General features: G+C 47.8%; 1 protein-coding gene across 2 annotated transcripts in view; it reads right to left on the bottom strand.

The window, feature by feature from the left end:
* CDK15 (cyclin dependent kinase 15) overlaps nt 1-16,907 on the bottom strand; it is a 379,934-nt gene that overhangs the window by 347,206 nt on the left and 15,821 nt on the right. Inside the window, exon 1 of one of the 2 annotated variants that reach the window (XM_075317606.1) lies at nt 9,178-9,323. The exons of the other annotated variant lie outside the window; for it this stretch is intronic. Coding sequence (XP_075173721.1) covers nt 9,178-9,285 — 108 coding nt within the window. The 5' untranslated portion in view covers nt 9,286-9,323. Of the gene's footprint in view, nt 1-9,177; nt 9,324-16,907 lie in introns of those variants that run through there. 2 annotated transcript variants of the gene reach the window in all.

The following is a 16,907-nucleotide window of genomic DNA, read 5'->3' as shown; positions in this document are numbered from 1 at the left end:
CTCAGGATATATAAGCCAGATCAGAATCCCAATTTGCAGACACGGTGTTTCGGGGTGCTTGCCCCTCGTCAGTGCAAAGTATGGGGGTGTCTGATCTGGCTCATGAGAAAGCTATGTGGGGACCACGGGGGAACACTATTCTCCTTAAGGAGACTTTGCAAGCCAGTCTGGCTGCCAGGTAAGGGGACTTATAGCTGCAATGCCCCTCTGGGAAATATTCAAATTGTCTCTCCAGTAAAGGAGACAAACTCTAGCACAGCGCCACCTATTGGAAGTAGCGATCCTAAAAGTCACAAGTGGATTTTCAACAATCCTTTGAAATATGACTCAGGATATATAAGCCAGATCAGAATCCCAATTTGCAGACACGGTGTTTCGGGGTGCTTGCCCCTCGTCAGTGCAAAGTATGGGGGTGTCTGATCTGGCTCATGAGAAAGCTATGTGGGGACCACGGGGGAACACTATTCTCCTTAAGGAGACTTTGCAAGCCAGTCTGGCTGCCAGGTAAGGGGACTTATAGCTGCAATGCCCCTCTGGAAAATATTCAAATTGTCTCTCCAGTAAAGGAGACAAACTCTAGCACAGCGCCACCTATTGGAAGTAGCGATCCTAAAAGTCACAAGTGGATTTTCAACAATCCTTTGAAATATGACTCAGGATATATAAGCCAGATCAGAATCCCAATTTGCAGACACGGTGTTTCGGGGTGCTTGCCCCTCGTCAGTGCAAAGTATGGGGGTGTCTGATCTGGCTCATGAGAAAGCTATGTGGGGACCACGGGGGAACACTATTCTCCTTAAGGAGACTTTGCAAGCCAGTCTGGCTGCCAGGTAAGGGGACTTATAGCTGCAATGCCCCTCTGGGAAATATTCAAATTGTCTCTCCAGTAAAGGAGACAAACTCTAGCACAGCGCCACCTATTGGAAGTAGCGATCCTAAAAGTCACAAGTGGATTTTCAACAATCCTTTGAAATATGACTCAGGATATATAAGCCAGATCAGAATCCCAATTTGCAGACACGGTGTTTCGGGTTGCTTGCCCCTCGTCAGTGCAAAGTATGGGGGTGTCTGATCTGGCTCATGAGAAAGCTATGTGGGGACCACGGGGGAACACTATTCTCCTTAAGGAGACTTTGCAAGCCAGTCTGGCTGCCAGGTAAGGGGACTTATAGCTGCAATGCCCCTCTGGGAAATATTCAAATTGTCTCTCCAGTAAAGGAGACAAACTCTAGCACAGCGCCACCTATTGGAAGTAGCGATCCTAAAAGTCACAAGTGGATTTTCAACAATCCTTTGAAATATGACTCAGGATATATAAGCCAGATCAGAATCCCAATTTGCAGACACGGTGTTTCGGGGTGCTTGCCCCTCGTCAGTGCAAAGTATGGGGGTGTCTGATCTGGCTCATGAGAAAGCTATGTGGGGACCACGGGGGAACACTATTCTCCTTAAGGAGACTTTGCAAGCCAGTCTGGCTGCCAGGTAAGGGGACTTATAGCTGCAATGCCCCTCTGGGAAATATTCAAATTGTCTCTCCAGTAAAGGAGACAAACTCTAGCACAGCGCCACCTATTGGAAGTAGCGATCCTAAAAGTCACAAGTGGATTTTCAACAATCCTTTGAAATATGACTCAGGATATATAAGCCAGATCAGAATCCCAATTTGCAGACACGGTGTTTCGGGGTGCTTGCCCCTCGTCAGTGCAAAGTATGGGGGTGTCTGATCTGGCTCATGAGAAAGCTATGTGGGGACCACGGGGGAACACTATTCTCCTTAAGGAGACTTTGCAAGCCAGTCTGGCTGCCAGGTAAGGGGACTTATAGCTGCAATGCCCCTCTGGGAAATATTCAAATTGTCTCTCCAGTAAAGGAGACAAACTCTAGCACAGCGCCACCTATTGGAAGTAGCGATCCTAAAAGTCACAAGTGGATTTTCAACAATCCTTTGAAATATGACTCAGGATATATAAGCCAGATCAGAATCCCAATTTGCAGACACGGTGTTTCGGGGTGCTTGCCCCTCGTCAGTGCAAAGTATGGGGGTGTCTGATCTGGCTCATGAGAAAGCTATGTGGGGACCACGGGGGAACACTATTCTCCTTAAGGAGACTTTGCAAGCCAGTCTGGCTGCCAGGTAAGGGGACTTATAGCTGCAATGCCCCTCTGGGAAATATTCAAATTGTCTCTCCAGTAAAGGAGACAAACTCTAGCACAGCGCCACCTATTGGAAGTAGCGATCCTAAAAGTCACAAGTGGATTTTCAACAATCCTTTGAAATATGACTCAGGATATATAAGCCAGATCAGAATCCCAATTTGCAGACACGGTGTTTCGGGGTGCTTGCCCCTCGTCAGTGCAAAGTATGGGGGTGTCTGATCTGGCTCATGAGAAAGCTATGTGGGGACCACGGGGGAACACTATTCTCCTTAAGGAGACTTTGCAAGCCAGTCTGGCTGCCAGGTAAGGGGACTTATAGCTGCAATGCCCCTCTGGGAAATATTCAAATTGTCTCTCCAGTAAAGGAGACAAACTCTAGCACAGCGCCACCTATTGGAAGTAGCGATCCTAAAAGTCACAAGTGGATTTTCAACAATCCTTTGAAATATGACTCAGGATATATAAGCCAGATCAGAATCCCAATTTGCAGACACGGTGTTTCGGGGTGCTTGCCCCTCGTCAGTGCAAAGTATGGGGGTGTCTGATCTGGCTCATGAGAAAGCTATGTGGGGACCACGGGGGAACACTATTCTCCTTAAGGAGACTTTGCAAGCCAGTCTGGCTGCCAGGTAAGGGGACTTATAGCTGCAATGCCCCTCTGGGAAATATTCAAATTGTCTCTCCAGTAAAGGAGACAAACTCTAGCACAGCGCCACCTATTGGAAGTAGCGATCCTAAAAGTCACAAGTGGATTTTCAACAATCCTTTGAAATATGACTCAGGATATATAAGCCAGATCAGAATCCCAATTTGCAGACACGGTGTTTCGGGGTGCTTGCCCCTCGTCAGTGCAAAGTATGGGGGTGTCTGATCTGGCTCATGAGAAAGCTATGTGGGGACCACGGGGGAACACTATTCTCCTTAAGGAGACTTTGCAAGCCAGTCTGGCTGCCAGGTAAGGGGACTTATAGCTGCAATGCCCCTCTGGGAAATATTCAAATTGTCTCTCCAGTAAAGGAGACAAACTCTAGCACAGCGCCACCTATTGGAAGTAGCGATCCTAAAAGTCACAAGTGGATTTTCAACAATCCTTTGAAATATGACTCAGGATATATAAGCCAGATCAGAATCCCAATTTGCAGACACGGTGTTTCGGGGTGCTTGCCCCTCGTCAGTGCAAAGTATGGGGGTGTCTGATCTGGCTCATGAGAAAGCTATGTGGGGACCACGGGGGAACACTATTCTCCTTAAGGAGACTTTGCAAGCCAGTCTGGCTGCCAGGTAAGGGGACTTATAGCTGCAATGCCCCTCTGGGAAATATTCAAATTGTCTCTCCAGTAAAGGAGACAAACTCTAGCACAGCGCCACCTATTGGAAGTAGCGATCCTAAAAGTCACAAGTGGATTTTCAACAATCCTTTGAAATATGACTCAGGATATATAAGCCATATCAGAATCCCAATTTGCAGACACGGTGTTTCGGGGTGCTTGCCCCTCGTCAGTGCAAAGTATGGGGGTGTCTGATCTGGCTCATGAGAAAGCTATGTGGGGACCACGGGGGAACACTATTCTCCTTAAGGAGACTTTGCAAGCCAGTCTGGCTGCCAGGTAAGGGGACTTATAGCTGCAATGCCCCTCTGGGAAATATTCAAATTGTCTCTCCAGTAAAGGAGACAAACTCTAGCACAGCGCCACCTATTGGAAGTAGCGATCCTAAAAGTCACAAGTGGATTTTCAACAATCCTTTGAAATATGACTCAGGATATATAAGCCAGATCAGAATCCCAATTTGCAGACACGGTGTTTCGGGGTGCTTGCCCCTCGTCAGTGCAAAGTATGGGGGTGTCTGATCTGGCTCATGAGAAAGCTATGTGGGGACCACGGGGGAACACTATTCTCCTTAAGGAGACTTTGCAAGCCAGTCTGGCTGCCAGGTAAGGGGACTTATAGCTGCAATGCCCCTCTGGGAAATATTCAAATTGTCTCTCCAGTAAAGGAGACAAACTCTAGCACAGCGCCACCTATTGGAAGTAGCGATCCTAAAAGTCACAAGTGGATTTTCAACAATCCTTTGAAATATGACTCAGGATATATAAGCCAGATCAGAATCCCAATTTGCAGACACGGTGTTTCGGGGTGCTTGCCCCTCGTCAGTGCAAAGTATGGGGGTGTCTGATCTGGCTCATGAGAAAGCTATGTGGGGACCACGGGGGAACACTATTCTCCTTAAGGAGACTTTGCAAGCCAGTCTGGCTGCCAGGTAAGGGGACTTATAGCTGCAATGCCCCTCTGGGAAATATTCAAATTGTCTCTCCAGTAAAGGAGACAAACTCTAGCACAGCGCCACCTATTGGAAGTAGCGATCCTAAAAGTCACAAGTGGATTTTCAACAATCCTTTGAAATATGACTCAGGATATATAAGCCAGATCAGAATCCCAATTTGCAGACACGGTGTTTCGGGGTGCTTGCCCCTCGTCAGTGCAAAGTATGGGGGTGTCTGATCTGGCTCATGAGAAAGCTATGTGGGGACCACGGGGGAACACTATTCTCCTTAAGGAGACTTTGCAAGCCAGTCTGGCTGCCAGGTAAGGGGACTTATAGCTGCAATGCCCCTCTGGGAAATATTCAAATTGTCTCTCCAGTAAAGGAGACAAACTCTAGCACAGCGCCACCTATTGGAAGTAGCGATCCTAAAAGTCACAAGTGGATTTTCAACAATCCTTTGAAATATGACTCAGGATATATAAGCCAGATCAGAATCCCAATTTGCAGACACGGTGTTTCGGGGTGCTTGCCCCTCGTCAGTGCAAAGTATGGGGGTGTCTGATCTGGCTCATGAGAAAGCTATGTGGGGACCACGGGGGAACACTATTCTCCTTAAGGAGACTTTGCAAGCCAGTCTGGCTGCCAGGTAAGGGGACTTATAGCTGCAATACCCCTCTGGGAAATATTCAAATTGTCTCTCCAGTAAAGGAGACAAACTCTAGCACAGCGCCACCTATTGGAAGTAGCGATCCTAAAAGTCACAAGTGGATTTTCAACAATCCTTTGAAATATGACTCAGGATATATAAGCCAGATCAGAATCCCAATTTGCAGACACGGTGTTTCGGGGTGCTTGCCCCTCGTCAGTGCAAAGTATGGGGGTGTCTGATCTGGCTCATGAGAAAGCTATGTGGGGACCACGGGGGAACACTATTCTCCTTAAGGAGACTTTGCAAGCCAGTCTGGCTGCCAGGTAAGGGGACTTATAGCTGCAATGCCCCTCTGGGAAATATTCAAATTGTCTCTCCAGTAAAGGAGACAAACTCTAGCACAGCGCCACCTATTGGAAGTAGCGATCCTAAAAGTCACAAGTGGATTTTCAACAATCCTTTGAAATATGACTCAGGATATATAAGCCAGATCAGAATCCCAATTTGCAGACACGGTGTTTCGGGGTGCTTGCCCCTCGTCAGTGCAAAGTATGGGGGTGTCTGATCTGGCTCATGAGAAAGCTATGTGGGGACCACGGGGGAACACTATTCTCCTTAAGGAGACTTTGCAAGCCAGTCTGGCTGCCAGGTAAGGGGACTTATAGCTGCAATGCCCCTCTGGGAAATATTCAAATTGTCTCTCCAGTAAAGGAGACAAACTCTAGCACAGCGCCACCTATTGGAAGTAGCGATCCTAAAAGTCACAAGTGGATTTTCAACAATCCTTTGAAATATGACTCAGGATATATAAGCCAGATCAGAATCCCAATTTGCAGACACGGTGTTTTGGGGTGCTTGCCCCTCGTCAGTGCAAAGTATGGGGGGTGTCTGATCTGGCTCATGAGAAAGCTATGTGGGGACCTCGGGGGAACACTATTCTCCTTAAGGAGACTTTGCAAGCCAGTCTGGCTGCCAGGTAAGGGGACTTATAGCTGCAATGCCCCTCTGGGAAATATTCAAATTGTCTCTCCAGTAAAGGAGACAAACTCTAGCACAGCGCCACCTATTGGAAGTAGCGATCCTAAAAGTCACAAGTGGATTTTCAACAATCCTTTGAAATATGACTCAGGATATATAAGCCAGATCAGAATCCCAATTTGCAGACACGGTGTTTCGGGGTGCTTGCCCCTCGTCAGTGCAAAGTATGGGGGTGTCTGATCTGGCTCATGAGAAAGCTATGTGGGGACCACGGGGGAACACTATTCTCCTTAAGGAGACTTTGCAAGCCAGTCTGGCTGCCAGGTAAGGGGACTTATAGCTACAATGCCCCTCTGGGAAATATTCAAATTGTCTCTCCAGTAAAGGAGACAAACTCTAGCACAGCGCCACCTATTGGAAGTAGCGATCCTAAAAGTCACAAGTGGATTTTCAACAATCCTTTGAAATATGACTCAGGATATATAAGCCAGATCAGAATCCCAATTTGCAGACACGGTGTTTCGGGGTGCTTGCCCCTCGTCAGTGCAAAGTATGGGGGTGTCTGATCTGGCTCATGAGAAAGCTATGTGGGGACCACGGGGGAACACTATTCTCCTTAAGGAGACTTTGCAAGCCAGTCTGGCTGCCAGGTAAGGGGACTTATAGCTGCAATGCCCCTCTGGGAAATATTCAAATTGTCTCTCCAGTAAAGGAGACAAACTCTAGCACAGCGCCACCTATTGGAAGTAGCGATCCTAAAAGTCACAAGTGGATTTTCAACAATCCTTTGAAATATGACTCAGGATATATAAGCCAGATCAGAATCCCAATTTGCAGACACGGTGTTTCGGGGTGCTTGCCCCTCGTCAGTGCAAAGTATGGGGGTGTCTGATCTGGCTCATGAGAAAGCTATGTGGGGACCACGGGGGAACACTATTCTCCTTAAGGAGACTTTGCAAGCCAGTCTGGCTGCCAGGTAAGGGGACTTATAGCTGCAATGCCCCTCTGGGAAATATTCAAATTGTCTCTCCAGTAAAGGAGACAAACTCTAGCACAGCGCCACCTATTGGAAGTAGCGATCCTAAAAGTCACAAGTGGATTTTCAACAATCCTTTGAAATATGACTCAGGATATATAAGCCAGATCAGAATCCCAATTTGCAGACACGGTGTTTCGGGGTGCTTGCCCCTCGTCAGTGCAAAGTATGGGGGTGTCTGATCTGGCTCATGAGAAAGCTATGTGGGGACCACGGGGGAACACTATTCTCCTTAAGGAGACTTTGCAAGCCAGTCTGGCTGCCAGGTAAGGGGACTTATAGCTGCAATGCCCCTCTGGGAAATATTCAAATTGTCTCTCCAGTAAAGGAGACAAACTCTAGCACAGCGCCACCTATTGGAAGTAGCGATCCTAAAAGTCACAAGTGGATTTTCAACAATCCTTTGAAATATGACTCAGGATATATAAGCCAGATCAGAATCCCAATTTGCAGACACGGTGTTTCGGGGTGCTTGCCCCTCGTCAGTGCAAAGTATGGGGGTGTCTGATCTGGCTCATGAGAAAGCTATGTGGGGACCACGGGGGAACACTATTCTCCTTAAGGAGACTTTGCAAGCCAGTCTGGCTGCCAGGTAAGGGGACTTATAGCTGCAATGCCCCTCTGGGAAATATTCAAATTGTCTCTCCAGTAAAGGAGACAAACTCTAGCACAGCGCCACCTATTGGAAGTAGCGATCCTAAAAGTCACAAGTGGATTTTCAACAATCCTTTGAAATATGACTCAGGATATATAAGCCAGATCAGAATCCCAATTTGCAGACACGGTGTTTCGGGGTGCTTGCCCCTCGTCAGTGCAAAGTATGGGGGTGTCTTATCTGGCTCATGAGAAAGCTATGTGGGGACCACGGGGGAACACTATTCTCCTTAAGGAGACTTTGCAAGCCAGTCTGGCTGCCAGGTAAGGGGACTTATAGCTGCAATGCCCCTCTGGGAAATATTCAAATTGTCTCTCCAGTAAAGGAGACAAACTCTAGCACAGCGCCACCTATTGGAAGTAGCGATCCTAAAAGTCACAAGTGGATTTTCAACAATCCTTTGAAATATGACTCAGGATATATAAGCCAGATCAGAATCCCAATTTGCAGACACGGTGTTTCGGGGTGCTTGCCCCTCGTCAGTGCAAAGTATGGGGGTGTCTGATCTGGCTCATGAGAAAGCTATGTGGGGACCACGGGGGAACACTATTCTCCTTAAGGAGACTTTGCAAGCCAGTCTGGCTGCCAGGTAAGGGGACTTATAGCTGCAATGCCCCTCTGGGAAATATTCAAATTGTCTCTCCAGTAAAGGAGACAAACTCTAGCACAGCGCCACCTATTGGAAGTAGCGATCCTAAAAGTCACAAGTGGATTTTCAACAATCCTTTGAAATATGACTCAGGATATATAAGCCAGATCAGAATCCCAATTTGCAGACACGGTGTTTCGGGGTGCTTGCCCCTCGTCAGTGCAAAGTATGGGGGTGTCTGATCTGGCTCATGAGAAAGCTATGTGGGGACCACGGGGGAACAGGGCAGATCAAAGTATTATAGTGCGCCTGCGCAAGACCTCAATGCCGGCACGTGTTTAAGACGTAGACGCATCATGCACCCCGACTTCAGAAGAAGGAGGACGAAGATGGACGAAAGAGGAGGCGCCGCCCCTGGAGAACGGAGACACCCATCTGACCCATCTGCACCGCACCGCCCGTTTAGGTGAGTATTATAAAGTGATTTTTACGTTCTACACAGCGGCCTGGGCTCTTATATACAGCATGTTAGAATGCTGTCTTTAAGAGCCCAGTGGTGGTGGTCGCAGCTTATAGGCCCCAAATCTGGTAACAGGTTCCCTTTAATTACACACATATATATACATGGTAAACCCAGATAGAAATGATTACTTGATGACACACAGCGATGGCAAGGGTTTTTCTATAATTGGAAACACTTTGCCACATTAATAAGATGAGTAGCACTTAAGATTATGAGTACACATGGCCAATTAGACATTACCATTACATACATGTAGAACAGCCCGTGTCGGCACATTGAGGAATACACAATACTGTAGCTGAATAAATGCAGTTATCTCACATACCTCCAAGTTAGGAGAATTCTCATGTCCAGAACATTCTTCCTGTTGATATTCTTGGACATCTCTCCCCGATCCACAGCACACAGCATTGACACACAGCACTTCACCCATTACCTTCTATGCTCCTCGTACATTCATTCTGCCGCCTTGTATTCTTTCTTGCCAGTGCTGTATTCACATGACTCACATGACACCCCAGCTTCCAGCAAACAGACCCATGACTCAAACTGCCTTCCCACATTCTCTAGGATTCCAAAAACATACTCTGTTTTCTGGTTACAATGTCACGCCAATGTATCTGCTTTACTTATAGATTGCAAGCTTCTATAGAGGCAATGTGTATTTGACAACGCTCATAACAAAGGAGACACATATCCCTTCAATAAATTATCAAAGAAAATATATATACTGTATATGCAGAATATTCAACCCACTTGATGACCACTTATATCCAAAGTCTCAAGATTTTATATTTCATGAATCTTTATTTTGTAGCTACAATATATGAAGAAAAGTATCGGAAATCTTTCACATTCCACCTACAGGGGCTTTTATGATATCCTATTCTAAATCAATAGGCATTAACATGAAAATGGTCCTCGGCTTCCACTCTTCTACAAGACTTTCTACAGGATTTTGTCCAGAACAACATTTGTGATGTGAGACATAGATGTTGGAAGAAAACTGCCTAGCTTACAATCTTTGTTCTAGTTCATCACAAAGATGTTTGATGGGATTGAGGTCAGGGCTTTCTGCGGCCAGTAAAGTTCTTCCATTCAGGGGCGTAACTACCGCGGTCGCAGAGGTCGTGACTGCGACCGGGCCCGACAGCTTAGGGGCCCGCTCTGCAGATCAGCAAGCAGCTCCTTTCTGTCAGAGTTCTGGCACAGACCACGCGGCCGCTATATGACCCAGTGCCGCCGCTGACATTGGGCCCCCCTGCTTGGTGTCAGCAGCAGTGGCATCAGGCCCCCCTCCCCTGTCATCGCACACAACAACAATGAAGCATGGAGTGGCCCGTGCAGCTCCACGCATAATCATTCTCCCCCTGTGCCTGCGCGGTGACGTCACTCCTGTGCGACGGCTGTGCTCAGAGCACAGAGCGCAGGGCGGGAGGACGTGACGGCAGCAGCAGGGGAACAGGAGAGAAGTAAGAACTTGTTTGTTTTTCTTTGTTTTTTTTTAAAAAGTCAGTTCATACACGGTGGGAGCGCTGCCTGCATTATACATGGAGCATGGGGGGCTGCCTGTATTATACATGGAGCATGGGGGGCTGCCTGCATTATACATGGAGCATGGGGGAGCTCCCTGTATTATACATGGAGCATGGGGTCTGCATTATACATGGCGCATGGGGGGCTGCCTGCATTATACATGGAGCATGGGGGGCTGCCTGCATTATACAGGGGGCATGGGGGGCTGCCTGCATTATACATGGAGCATGGGGAGATGCCTGTATTATACATGGAGCATGGGGGGCTGCATTATACATGGCGCATGGGGGGCTGCCTGCATTATACATGGAGCATGGGGGGCTGCCTTTATTATACATGGAGCAATGGGGGGGCTGCATTATACATGGAGCATGGGGAGCTGCCTGTATTATACATGGAGCATGGGGGGCTGGCTGTATTATACATGGAGCATGGGGGGCTGGCTGCATAATACATGGAGGTCTATGGGGCTGCATTATACAACATGACGGACACCTTATACATGGACTATAGGGGTGCATTATACATGGAGGTCTAGGGGGCTGCATTATACATGCATGGAGGTTTATGGGGCTGCATTATACATAGAGGTCTATGGGGATGCATTATACAACATGAAGGACACCTTATACATGGATAATAGGGGTGCATTATACATGGAGGAGTATGGGGCTGCATAATACAATATGAAGTTTTATGGGATTGCGTTAAAATACATATAGGACTATGGGGGCTACATTATAATATATGGAGGACTATGGAGCCTACCTTATACATGGACTATGGGGGTACATTATAAAACATGGAGGACTATGTGGTGCAGTATAATATATGAAGTACTATGGGGTGCATTAAAATATATGGAGAATTATGGGGTGAATTATAATACATGGAGAACAATGGGAAATGCATTATAATACATGGAGGACTATGGAGCTGCATTCAAATATATGAAGGGTTATATGGGACCCTTTATACAATATGGAAGGCTATGTGGGGGCCATTATAGTATTTGGAGAACTATATATAAGGGGACAAAGATACAAGCATGGGATGGGAAAAGGACTCTTTCCCTCAGCACCCAGCTTTTCCATGCTTTGATATGGGAAAGCTGGGTGCTGAGGGAAAGATGTATAGCAGATGTATAGCAGAGCATGGGGAAGCTGGGTGCTGAGGACAAGATGGATATCAGAACATGGGAAAGCTGGGTGCTGATAGAGGGATTTCAGATCATGGGAAATCTGGGTGCTGAGGGTAAAAGCCAAGTGTCAGCGTCATTATCCTGTACCCCGAGTGTTAGTGTCATTGTCCCGTACCCCAAGTGTTGGTGTACGTGGAGGGGGGGCCCAGGTCCGAACTTTGCATCAGGGCCCATCAAACTCTAGTTACGCCACTGCTTCCATACCAAACTCTCCCAACCGTGCCTTCATGGACCTTGCTTTATGCACTGATGAGGGATCTGAAAAGGACCTTTTCCAAATTATTCCCAAAACGTTGGAAGCTGGATATGTCCAAAATGTCTTGTATGCTGAAGTATGTTTTCCGTTATTGGATCAAAGGGGCCTTAGCCACATGCTGAAAATCAAGTCTATATCATTATCCCTTCTCCACCAAACCGTACAGTTGCAGTCAGAAGCGTAATGTAATGCATGTGCCGTTTGGGCCAGAATTCAGGGCCATTAGGCTTAACAAATCTCCTTCCATATCTGTAATTTACAATGTGTACTTCTAGATTTATTCTTTCTTTTCTGATGCCAACTAAAGAGATATTTTTCACAGTCTTTTCTTGTTTGTGCAAGATATTTTTGCCTATTGAAGGTATTACACACAATGCTTTGTACAAGAGTTGGGAATGATCTACTTTTATATAGTCAGGTCAGCCATCATTCACACTCCGTTTTTATCTCACACGTGAAATGTAGACATTTTATTTCAGTGTGTTGTATCCATTTTTAGTCCTTCTATCAGTTTTTACAATCTGTGTGTCGTACGATTTTCTTGTAGGAAAAAAGTATATATAGCTGAAGCCAAAGATCGGCCGCTGGAACAGGTCTCCTTGTAACGCCTATGCCAGCTTCCTCGCACTCTCCTGCTCCCCTCCCCCAGCGAGGACGTCGGTTTCATCACCTGTCCAGGCGTCCTGCAGCGGTGGTCCCGTCCCATGCTGCTGACCTCCGGAGTGTCTGTGTGACGCCCTGGAAAAACCAGGTAGTCACAAAAGTGTCCATCCTCCTTGTTACCACCAGAAACCCACACTCAGGTACAACACACAGCCATTAAACCCTAGCCACTCCCTCATGATAATAAGGACACACCAGTAGGCGGGATCAGGCGGATGAGAACGCGCACCTAGGGGTCCTGAGGTGTCAGGGGCGGGAACACAGTAGGTGAGTTTTGACAGTTGAAGTGAGTGGAGCAAAGTGTGCAGTGTAATCAGGGGTAGGAGCCCCTGGACTACCCAGCTAGGTGGCTGACAGTGAACAGGGCTACAGGTGACGGAGATCCGGTCGCGGGAAACCTTAAGTGGACCGGGGTAGGGTTGTAGCCCACCGGTGCCAACAGCGGGAATCCGGTCCGGAGCCCGTGCACAGTCGTGGTGCCTGGACCCTAGGGCGAGGAAGGTTGAAAGCCCCTTTCCAATTAACTAGCCGGGGACACAGTTCCAGACTTTGTCCCTTTAACTGCCCAGATAGAGCCAAAAGGAAGCCCAACGCGGGGGATAAGGTGTCCGTCAGAACCCACTGAGATCCCAAGAGTCAGCTTTCGCGGGCCACAGCTCCCAACTACACACAGAACCAGAAGTGGACTTCTCCGTTCCATGCGAAGTCGTCCAAAAGGAAAGACAAACACAGAGTGCAGGAGGAAGGGACACCTGTTCATTAACCTGGGTGCGGGACCCGAATGCACCCTCCAACAGCAGCCGGTCACTGGCAACTTGGTTTACTATTGGACTTGTGTGAAATTACTGAACTGTGAGTACACCATTGTCGCCCAGTCCAGCCCGGCGCGCCACCTCCAGCAGCCATCACTCCCGTGTCCCAACACAGGGCCCCGGGACTACACCTTCCCTACCCGTGGAGGGGATCCCATCTTGCTGCACCGTTCCATCAGCCCCAGGCACCCCATCACCAGGCAGCGGCGGGGCCACCATCCCTCACCGCAACCCACGGGTGGTGTCACAGACACAACACCTCCCTGTAAATATCCCCTTTCTGACGGTTGTGAGGACGGGCGGCCGTGAGAGCCCGGGTCCGGTCACCACTCGAGCCGCAGCAGCAAACCCGGATCCGGGCAGGCCCCCGAGAGAGAGAAGCAGCAGCAGCCCCCTGCCCGCAACATCTGTACTCCTAGCAGGCTCCCGACCTCTGCCCATAGGGCACACTCGCAGCCATGCCTCCTTTTTTAAAGGACTAGTGTCCTCTTAATCCATACTTTCATTCATCCATACATCCCGGACAGAACGTCTACACCCGCTGCTGCAGAGTATCCTCACCAGCTGCTGCTGTCTCATCCATATGTCCATCAATCCATACATCCCAGTCGGAACCTCTACACCTGCTGCCGCTGTCACCTACCACCTGTGACTGTCGCTCCTGTATCACAGAGGCCAGCCGTTGCAGCACCAGTCTTCCTGAGTGACACCAAGACTCACACCTGCAGCGTAACACCCTCAACATCAGCAGCTCTAGAGAAGACCAGGTGTAGGTTCGTAGTCAAGCCCCTCAGGGTTTTCTGTGTGCTGTGGCCCAGTGGGTTTGCTAAAATCTCTGCTCTCCCGGCGAGCATAACAGCCCTCCTACTTCTGGACATGTGTGCCTCTGAAAATGGGAAGCGTACACCTGGCATCAGAGGCACAATGATGTGTCTGTGTGAGAAAGAAAGTCGGGTGCATGCGCGATATTTGGAAAGGGTGGCCACCATCGCTGAATCTTGCAAACCACACACAGGGGAGTGATAACATGGTGAATCGGACAACTAGCCTGGGTTAATAAACGCCCTATCAACTAGTCAAAAATAAATTAGCATATTAAAAATGGACTGTAAAAATACTTTTTTAAACCTCTATTTATGTTCCAAACAGTATAAAGGGACTGTGAGGCAGTATATTTAGAAAGGAATATACAAATACTAGTGCATTGGAGGACATGGGGGACCGGTCAGGTTCCCTTTAAGCAAAATGTTCTTGCATAGATCTTCTCAGACAAACCTAGTGATACCAAATGAGTAAAACATTTAATCACCTAAAAAACAACAGTTAAAAATCATTTGTGTGGCTTAGACCACAAAATGACATAACAGGATCTTTATGAAAACTGATAATAATGGTTGTGCATACAGCAATGAGCATTGTAAGGATTTAAAGTGACCATGTAGTTTTAGCAACCTTCTAAAGGAAGTATTTTCAGGATCCTTGAGAAGCAACACGTACCAAAAAGTAAACCCCACGGGCCTTTGGTACGTTACAGTTGTATTAATCTTTATCACAATTGGAGTGCACTAGGGATCTCTCTTTCAAGAAAAAGTGAAGATGTCAGGTCACACAGACTCCTCGATACTTTCCTCTGAGGCACTGACAAATCAAAAGATTGTTAACAAAGGTGAATTACTTTTGTATTTCTAATCCCATCCTGGGCCACTTCTAGGTAAATATGTCCCACATCATGGTAAATATGTCCCGATCCTGGTATATGTCCCCATCATGGCCCAATCCTAGCATATGTCCTTGTCATGGCCCCATCCTGGTCTATGACCCCCATCATGGCTATATCCTAATATATATGGCCCCATCCTGGTATGTATGTCCCCATCATGGCCCCATCCTGGTATATATGGCCCCATCATAGCCCCATCCTGGTATTTGTCTTCATCCTGGTATATGTCCCCATCATGACCGCATCCTGGTACATATGATCTCCATCACACCACACACAATAAAAAAAATAATTGATTATACTCACCTTCCCTCCGCTCCCGTGATGTCCTCCTCCAATTATGTCATGCCGGCAACTGACCTCAGCCTGTAAGTAGAGCAGCACATGACATGCGTGCCCACTAACACTGCCATCAACTGCTGTCATATTTGCTGCTCCAAATGCCTGGGATTATGGGAGTGGGGAGCAGTGAATATCCATATTCTTTAATAGCGGCATACGTGACCATCTTGCTACTGCAGGAAGCCTGCTGCTGGGTGGTCACATGTGCTGCTATTAAAAAACATGAATATTCACAGCTCCTCAGACGTATATCCAACTGAAACAGGCGCTGGTGTTGGCAGGCCACCTATACCCCCGGGCCCAATCACGGTCACAAGGATAGCCCCTGGGAGTTACCAGTGTGAGACATGTAGATCAGGAGAGCAGACTGTCAATCTATATATGTCTCACACTGGTGATGCCTGCTTTCAGTTAAAATAAGCTCTATAGGCAGACTCGCAAGGAGATCTGTATCCAGCCCATAGATCTCAACAACTCATTTACATATTAATGTGGATTTCTCTTTAATTAGACATTGTATGCTAGATATCAGGATATCATGTTAGTTATGTTTCTATAACCTACATGCTCATATAGACAGCTTAGGAGGGATGATTCTACTGACAGATTCCCTTTAAGGCCCCCATTAGAGTAATGTGAATGTCAGTCAAATGTGTGGGGGGCTGCCAGACTGTCCCCTGATAGATGACGTTGGGGGACACAAGGATCCGGCACGTCCAATTTTAAACTTCAAATGCTTTTGTTTTGTAAGTTATAAGCCACTTCCAAAGATGTCTGGCAGCGCCTCTCTCACAGAGAACACGGGAGCGTTCCGCAGAGTGGGCGCTCCTGTGTATGGAAGAATTGGAAAAAGTCACTGCCAGAGGAATCACAGCTATCTAAACTGTATGGTGGGCTCTAATCTTATACAAAGTGGAGTGTACCATTACTTAGAACTAATGCGGGCATCACACGGTACAATCTATCATGCGATTTCACAATCGACCACCGTCATTTGTGCGTCACAGGCAAATCGCTGCCCGTGTCGCACAAAGTCGTTAAACCACCGTCACACGTACTTACCTGCTGAGCGACCTCGCTGTGGGCGGCGAACACCCTCTTCGTGAAGGGGGAGTGACGTTCAACGTCACAGCGATGTCACACAGCCGCCGGCCAATAGAAGCGGAGGGGCAGAGATGAGCGGGACGTAAACATCCCGCCCACCTCCTTCCTTCCGCATAGCCGGCGGGTGCCGCGGGACGCAGGTAAGCTGTGTTCATCGTTCCCGGGGTGTCACACGAAGCGATGTGTGATGCCCCGGGTACGATGAACAACTGGCGCCATGAAAAATAAACAATGTTTTAAAAATAAGCGACGTGTACACGACTCACGATTTGTAACCGATTCAGCGTCGCTCGGAGGTGTCACACGAAACTACGTCGCAAACGATGCCGGATGTGCATCACGAAAACCGTGACCCCAACGATGCATCGCACGATAGATTGTCTCGTGTGACACCGGCATATGTGAGATACCACCACACCGG

Source organism: Anomaloglossus baeobatrachus, chromosome 7, assembly GCF_048569485.1.
Source record: "Anomaloglossus baeobatrachus isolate aAnoBae1 chromosome 7, aAnoBae1.hap1, whole genome shotgun sequence".
Classification (NCBI taxonomy): Eukaryota; Metazoa; Chordata; class Amphibia; order Anura; family Aromobatidae; genus Anomaloglossus; species Anomaloglossus baeobatrachus.
Note: the sequence above shows the minus strand (reverse complement) of the source record. Positions and strands in the feature narration are given on the sequence as shown.